General features: G+C 28.0%; 1 protein-coding gene across 1 annotated transcript; it reads left to right on the top strand.

Moving 5' to 3' along the window:
* The first annotated feature begins 1,673 nt into the window (after positions 1–1,673).
* LOC108689489 lies at positions 1,674–5,712 on the top strand. Its single transcript, XM_018196251.1, has 6 exons — positions 1,674–1,741; positions 1,848–1,964; positions 2,029–2,119; positions 2,503–2,636; positions 4,115–4,247; positions 5,656–5,712. Exons 1-6 carry the CDS (start codon positions 1,674–1,676, stop codon positions 5,710–5,712), a joined length of 600 nt encoding a protein of 199 aa, XP_018051740.1.
* Positions 5,713–9,362: the final 3,650 nt, after the last annotated feature.

Here is a 9,362-nt window from a genome sequence, read left to right as displayed (position 1 = left end):
TATATATATATACGTACACAAATATTTTCTCTTTTCTGATTTGATACGAAGATAAACTCACTTTCAATGTGTTACACAAACTATTAGAAATGTGAATTTAATTAATTTTTTCCGAATAAATTATTATGAGAAACTTTTATTTATAATTATCCACCACTGTGGATAATGTTATACAAAAATATATATAAAATATAAATAGTTTCAATACAAAGTTATACACATAAAATATTAATAAGGATATTAACAGATTTCAATATTTTAAGAATAAACACATTTTGCTGTTTGTACTTAAGATTAAATGACCAACATTATTATTGTATAAAAGATCAAACGTACCTTATGTACCGAGTGTACGCATTAGAATGAAACGCATATTACAATAAAAAGTGATGAGTGCGCTTGCGCGGCCATCTATCGAGTGTCTCTGCGAATATTTCCATGAGATATAAACATATGTTAAATTTCTCTCAATTCAATTAAATCGATCGTTTAACCATGTTTTATAAAATAGTGATGAATTATAAGTACATTAATCTCGTGATATTACATTTCGCTTTGCATACTGGCATTAAGCAATTGAAGTTATTACAATTTACTAAAAGAGAAAAATTGAAATATTTTCAATCAATTGTTAATTTAACAGAACGGAAAAAGACAATAGACAATTTCTTATTTTTCATGGTCCAATGTACTTCAGTATTGACAAAGATGATTTGCCTTGAAACGAAACACTTCAGGCTCAATAGATTTCTTTTGCTCGCGATTGGTTTATGGCCTCACCAGAGATCGAAACTTGCTCAAATTCAATTTATCGTACTTTTCACTATTTTAACAACTTTTATTGTATTTCAGGTGGTATTAAATAATTTTTCATAAGAAACAATAATTAACAGACTAGAATTCGAAACATATTAATCACGGTAAGGAATTATTCATTTAATATGAAATTTTCAACAGAATTACTTATTTGCAGTTTACAACGTTTTTAACTTCAAAATGCACTGCAGATCTCATTATGAATGTTCTGTCTTCCGCATTTTTATTCATTTTCTATGCGATTAAATATCATTCGTTTTGGATTAACGCCAATACGGTAAGTCAAATATTTATTATACAATTTCCAGACAAATATTCGTGATAAATAAATCTTCAAACATGACATTTTTAAAAATATTTTATACGAAAACTGCACAAAATATTATTGATGTAATAGATGAGAGTTTCACTAGAACAACTTCAGCATGTTTGTAACAAAATAAAAAATAAAAACGAAATTGCTATTATAGAAAAGTATGGCCATATTGGAAAACATCAAACGAGAACAATTACGAGTAAATATATACATGCTTACATTTTAATGACTTATTAATAAGAGTGTATTAAAAATTTATAAGATTTAAATAAACATTAATTAAATAAATTCTTAGTACTTATATATATATACATATCATTTACTTTCTAATTTAATGTTAGTATTTGCCGCATGTGGTATATCTATTTATCTCTTCCTATCAATCTGGCCTCGCATATTTGATGTAATTATGGCTATAAACAATTCCCGATCTGGCTCTGCAGCGATTTATATTGCAACAGAATATTTTGTTGATCAAGAAAACTTTTCCTACTTAATTCTTTTGCATACAAACGCCGCCACGTGTATAGGGGCAACTGCAATGGTAGCAACAGGCACGATGCTAATAGCGTATCTCAAACATATTTGTGGAATGTTTAGCATTGCAAGGTAGAATTCAGTACACTTATATGTTTTACAAGTGAAACTATTCTTTGTTTATTTTCTATGAGACTTAAAAAGAAGTACTTACAGAAAAAAATATGTATTCATATAGTTTCCGTATTAAGAAGGCTATGATAATTAATATGCAACAAGATGTTAATGAAGAAAAAATGGTTATAATTTATAAAGGAATAATCTGTGCGATAGATATTCATCGCAAAGCTACAGAGTCAGTACATAATTCTGCAATATCTGTATAAAGTGCTCAACTAATTATTATTTTATTTCTGAAGGTTTTCTCAAGTCTTTATAAAGAGTTTTGAAGGATCTTTCTTCTGTTTAATAGCGGCTGGTATGATTTGCGTAAGCAGCACTCTTGTTCAAGTAGGTTATTATTTTACTGTTAAACGTATCATTCCTCGAAAGATACAGTTTTCATGATATTATAAAGATTTAATAAAAAAATTTTAATTAGAACAGTTATGGAAATCTAATTTTCTTTAAAAATAAAATCATTCGAAAACTCATGATTATTCTTCGTTTACCTTTTTTTTGTAATCGTAAAATATCTGCATTATTCGTACGTTACAAAAATAATACAGTTTTCTAATATGCGCAACCAATAAAGAAAACAATTTGTTACATAATGCAAGCTTTATAATTTGTCCTAAGGAATTATAGAAAAATTATAAAGTTTCTTGCTTGTAAAAAGCTAAAATACACATATAACATATTATATGTTTTATATCATATTTTATATTTTTTAGATCATAACATATAATAGCACAGAGCAATTTGTATTACGACTTATACACATAAGTGTTCTCTACATGTACATGTTTTTGTCCAATTATACCGCACAAGATATTACAGATCATAATGAATACGTATTTGCTACAATGTAAGAGATATTTGCATCGTATGTTCGTACTTAAGTAATTGTTTTATAAATTCTTGTAACAAAATGCTGAATTAACAAAGATATTCAATAATACTACAGGGTGCGGTCTCCAAAATCCGGACAAATTTCAATTTAAACTTTCCGCTATATTGTCCTTCCGCCGGAGTTTATTGTTGGCGTCCGAGAAAGCCTAATGCTTCTAATAAACAGCCATTCTCAAAATGAATCTCGTGATAACCAAGTTGAAACCAAATGTAGAATATAATCGAAGAGTCGAGATCATCGAAGACCTTCATGCTGAGCATTCAGCAACGGAAATAATTCGGTTCTTTGAATACCCGAGATCGACCGTTTATAACGTTGTGGAAAAATATACGATTTTAGAACAGTCCAACGAACGTTCCAGCATGTCAGCCAGAGAGTTACTTGAAAGAACGCACACCACGAGGACCTCAGGAATATTTGGAAGCGCTGATTTCGGATGATCCAAGGCAATCGTTACAAAAATTAGCATCGATTGTTGGTGTGAGTGAGCCAACAATGCTCGAATTGTCGACGACCTTCAATACAAATCGTACACATTAAAGATACGACAGATGTTCTCCGTCAGGCTACCAAGTCAAGTTGTTTGCTGCAATCTGTTATTGTATTCTTCGTAAAACAAAGCATCAGGAATTACGTTCTTTTCAGATAAAAAAATTCTTTCTGTTGATGCCAAAATCAAGCGGAAGAATGATCGAAGACTCGCCTACAATTCGGAGAATATCTCTGTAGTTGCCAGAACGAAATTTAATGTTCACGAAATAGATATTAATAATTGTGTCCAGGGTGATATCATGCCACAAAATTTCTTTAAAAAAAGGGAAATTGTCACAAAAGAAGTGTATTTGCGTGTTCTGATAGATGTGTGATGGAGTAAAGCCGGATGGAAACTGTAGCGTCCGGAAGGCCAAATATTTTTTAGCAGAACAGTGTACCGACTCATTCGAATCATTTGATTCAAAATTGACAACATCGACGTGTTTTGGTCCAAGGCATACTGGCCTCCCAACAGCCCAGATTTAAATCTCTTGAACTACTTATGCAGCGTAGTTGAAAGGGTCAACAAACAAGTCTCGGCATCCCAATGTGACGTAATTAAGGATCGCAATTGAGGTAGCATTCGTCGGCATTGACAGCGTTACAGCATGCGTGCGAACACTTCAGATCGAGAAAAGAGGTCATCATTCAAACTAATAGGGATATATCGAATAAATGTGCTCTATAGGGATCCCCCAAGTGCCTTATAAAAGGATATTTATAATATTTAATTTGTCATTAAAAACATTTTGTTTAAAGAAATTGTTGATTTGTCGGGATTTTGGTGATGCATCCTGTATATATTCTTGAACGAACATACCATAAGAATTTATAATATTGTATAACAAATTTTTATTTGTTTATGTTAGGTTTTACATCAATTTATCATTGTTTTGTAGATATAATGTTGAATGGTATATGGCTCCGTTACACATACAGAAAATGATGTTATTTCTACTACAAAAGGGTACAAAGGCTTTCCATTTGATCCTCGGTGGAATATTCGTTGCGTCTATGGAAAGTGCTGCTACGGTAAGAGACATGCATAAAGCTTTTATTCCCCGCGAATATTATTGTTTAATCGAAAATACTAACATTCACAATCAATCAACATTTTGACTACTTTTAGAATTATTTAGATAATCAATTAAAGTAATTCTATTAAAATAGGTTGAGAAATGTAAATGAGCTAAAAAAGTAGAATAGAACAGAGAAAACTGTTATATTGGTATATATTCATTTGATGTGTTGCACTCACGAATATTATACAATATTATACAATAAATAAATTTTCCTTATTTGAAAATAAGGAAATAAGGATATAATAAAATAATAATAATTGATGGATTAATCCGAAAAAATGGATTTCTTTTTAAATTAAATCTCGCTTTGCGTGCAAACTTAGAAACCTATGTGGAACCGCGCTTCGCGGCGAAAATTGTAAACCTCTGAACAATGAAAGGGAGATTCTAATATTAATAAACAAATATACGTTAATATATCGCTGTAAAAGTTTGTAAAACGTATGCACATGTAGTGTAGAGTATGTAGATCATGAAGATGTGACCGCAGCACGTGTTTTATCACAGTATTTCACAGCTGTGATAGATTTGTTAACTTCGATATAGTCGTTAACTTTAACGCATAATGTCTCGTTTCGCAGAGCAATCTCGCACGTTTTTCTGTCAGATTCTTTTATTTTATGCAAAAACGAGTCAAATGAGCTAATTTCATCAAAATCGAAAGTGGTAGTTCTTCTAAACAATTACATAAATTAGTAGATATATTAAAACCTTAATCTTCGCAGTCCATACATTCTTCAGAGTTTTTGCGTTATAAGTCTTTTTTAATAATTCCTCGCGTCTAGTGCTAATCAAACGTAACCTAACAATGGATGAACTGCGAGGAGATTATGAGAATTCGCGAAAATCGGGTACAATATAACGACCAATGAAAGGAATGATTTATCCAATATTTATCTCTGTCTATTTTTACAAATTTACCAAACATAATTTACTAATATTTGGATAATTTTTCATGCTTAGACACGAAAATAATTTAAACATCAATTATCACACTGCAGTACACTAAGATTTAATTACCACCTTGTATTAATAATTTTAAATGAATTATACAAAGACTTATATGAGATACCGAACAAAATTAATTTTGAATATCACTCGTAAATAGACAGTTCAAAGACAAAACAAAGATGACAGTTTTTAAGTTATATTACTAGGATTACATCAGTACCATTACACTAAAAAAAATTACATTAAAAAAAAATGTTTATAAAATACAATGGAAGTACGATTTAACCAGCGACACGACTATACACAACTCAACCCTATATTGTCATTCCATTATTTTAACAGACATTCTCCACACAACTTCTATAGCTTCATACAGAATAAAATAAAAGTAAATATTTTCATTACAGTTGATGGGTACTTCAATATCTTACTTCACTGTTCTCTATTCTACAAGTACGAAATAATAATTGCAAAATAATTTAAGATAGGTATGTATAAAAGTGAAAGAAATATGAGAAAATAAGAGAGGAGGAGAAGAAAAAAAGAAAAATGTAAACTAATTTGATCAAAATCGTTTAATATTTGGTTTTAGGTATCGTTTTCTGTAAGTATCGTTTCGATTCGACAAAAAATAAAAATTATTATTTATATAAAAAACCGACATATTATAAAATATTTATATAAAAAAATATGGAATTTAAAACAGACATTATATGACTAAGTCACAACATTGAACATTATATGTGTTAGAAGGGGTCATATCACATCTGCGAAGTCTATTATCGTACGATTCTCTAAAATGAAGTATGTATTTCTTTATGGAAAATAAATATCTGTTGCCAGCATTATTGCTATAATCAAATCAACCGCTTAATCATACATCTTTTCTAGGAGAGTGAATTACCATCATGTGTTTTTTTATCCGACAATAATTAATAAATTTCCTCCTGCATTCCATTTAAATTAAAATAAGTAATTAAACTTAAAATTTACATAAAAAAGTATTTTATTGTATTTCAAGCACGATTATATTTTTAACTATTAATTAATAATTTAAATAATTAATAATTTAAATTATAAATTATTCAGTAACTCGCATAATAAACAAAATATTAATATTATAAGTTACAATTTGTAACAATTTGAATGCAACGAAAAGTCTATCAGAAAGGACAATAGATTTTTCATATTACTGTAATCTTTTTATTCATAACAATTCTATGTTAGTATCATTGAAGGTATAATATTATAATAACAGATCATTGTAATAAAAAAATGTAATTAAAAAAACGTAATTTAATTTGAAATCATATCAATTTTTCCTTTGATTTTATTGTATTTATTTCTCACTAAATGAAAGAAACACTAATTTTAATATAATACGATATATAAAATTATTTTTTACAATTTATAATATTTATGACTCTAAAAATCAGATTTACTTAGCAACGTTTTCTTTTTGTATTATTATTGTACTATTTACAATCAAATATAATTTGTTTAATATTAAAATAAAAATTGTACGAGAAAAATAATTATTTATATATTTTACATATTGTAGTATAATAAAAGGTCACACAAAAAGTTCCTGGAACATTTCTTTTAAAATAGTTCCTTTGAGTAGTGCTACAAATTTACTAATGTTTGAAAGCATTCCTAGAAATCACGTTCTGATACTTTCAATGTTCTTATCGCATTTGCAATTGATTTCCTCAACAAGAATCGTTGTTCTTTCATATAAGTCGAAATATTTCATCGTGTTAGAAATATAGTGAGAGAATTGTTTGGAAAAATGGATGCACGAAACAGCTTGATTTCTTTTGCATGAAAGCATCTGCACATCGATCATTAAATGTCAAAAAGTATCTTATCAGGCATAATGTTATGCCTGTATAGAGGATCGGTCATGTATGTTTTCGCGATTTAGTATTGATTTATTTTTTCTGTTTTCGCTCAAGAAGTTATGAAAGATTCGCTTGCGCGAGAATATAAAGTGACTGAAAACGCGACAAAAATACTGAAAAATCTATCGAAAAATGATTTTCAGTAATATTTCCAAATACTAACAAATGTTGCAAATGTATGCAGCTGCCTAAGAGGACTAGTTTGAATAAAATGTTGTAAATAAAATGTTGTGTAAATTATTAACGTTAGAAGATTAATCTTACACTATTAAAAATGTCACCAAATTTAATATACTCCAAATTAAATTCAACTTTATGATAATAAATTAAAATTAATATATCTGCAACTGAAAAGTATATTTATGTATATATACATGTACATAAATTTAGTGTACGTTTCATAAAATTTTACGAAGATTAGTATTTTTTAAATACTATTAAAGTTTATGTAGATTTGCGTAAAATTTAATATAAGTAAACATTAAATTTAAATTACTCATAAGTTCATTTTCTTTACAACATTAAATATTTTCAGCCAGCTTGAAATTGCTTCCATTACATGTAACGGAAATAAATTTCTTTTTTTTTTAACAATTTATTTAGCACTGGATACAGAAGATGACATAAAATAGATTTTATTTCACGTGAGAAACTTGTGCTTCGACTCTCTGTTAAGAAATAAATTCACAAGGACATTTCTATGAGAAACACTCGTGTAATTTCCTATTATATATTAATGATCGCTTAATTGCCAAAAATTTTCTTAAAAAAAATTTATTGAATTTCCCACGTTATTCAATAAACACATAGTAAAAAAGATTGTGTATTTGTGTTGAAAATGGTCACGTTTGTATTAACAGTTTGTGTTGAATTTTTTAACATATTTTAGTGGTAATTTAACATAATGTGATTATGTTATTTAAAGATTTTTTTGCGATATCAAAAATTGATATTCAATATCTTTTAGTGTCAATATGATACAATTTATGAGTGAACAAATAACATAAAAGTAATGTATTTTAAAATGTAAATTCTAAGTCAAATGAATAAAATCCATGTTAATTTAACAAATAAATGTTAATTTTCTGACAAAAAATATGCTTATACGGTTTGTTTACAAACTGTGTCAATGTTATCTTTCTTTATATTTACTCTTTGACATAATATTGTGTTACCTTTTAACATATTCATTTTGAGCAAAATTCACTCAAAAATTTGAGTGGACCATTTAAGACATGCGATTTGTTAAATTCCACACATTTTTTCCAACTGTGTAGTTTTGATGACATAACTGTTTTTCACTACTTTAAATATATTACATAATGCAATTTACAAGAAAATGTTTTAAAATATTCAATCGAAGGGGAAGATGCGCAAATTATCACTGATTTTCATAATCAAGTTTCTTTCCTCCTAAAGGATCTATATCGAGTCTAAATATTTTCGTCTCAATCGAGTTCTCACACATGTTACTCGCTCTTGGCTTTTGATCATATTATCGATCAAATCTCGTTCGAATTGGGATAACTTTGTACTTCGGAATTCAGATAAATTATATTATTTTCCAGATTAATGTATTCTATATTATATGCAGAATTTTTAATTGTATTATATACACTTATATTTATTAGGAATGTGTGGATACCCTACTTTCAGGATAAAATTTTTGATTCAGATTCCCGAAACTAATTGGAACCCGATATTCAATTTGGGATAATATTTTTCTGAGCGCTTCTAAATTTTTAACTTTAGAAATATTTCCATACGTATAATGTAATTAAATGCAAGAATGTATAAAAAAAATCAATTTGTGAAAAATTATTTTATTTTAAATTGAAGTGTAGAAAGTATAACATTTCGACGATTTCTGATATTAATTTTTTACTTCGGTATTTACTTCATATGATCGCAACAATGTTACTAACATCAAAAAACAATCATTCGCTTAAGATTTGAGTTACAGGAATAGCGAGATACTGTCTACTAATTGCTGCACGCACGCACGCACACGCATATAGAAATGTGTCATAAATAATATATCGTAAATATGTATGTATATTATAATATACATACATATATGAATATAATATGAATATATAAATTATATATATATATACAAATAACTATACAGTGGTGATATAAATAAATGTTTCTAACAATATTCTACCAGAAAAAATTAATGAAGTCGCATTCAAATTTCTAATAATTTA

Source organism: Atta colombica, unplaced genomic scaffold (genome assembly GCF_001594045.1).
Source record: "Atta colombica isolate Treedump-2 unplaced genomic scaffold, Acol1.0 scaffold27, whole genome shotgun sequence".
NCBI classification, from domain to species: domain Eukaryota; kingdom Metazoa; phylum Arthropoda; class Insecta; order Hymenoptera; family Formicidae; genus Atta; species Atta colombica.
This window is presented reverse-complemented; position numbering and strand designations above follow the sequence as displayed.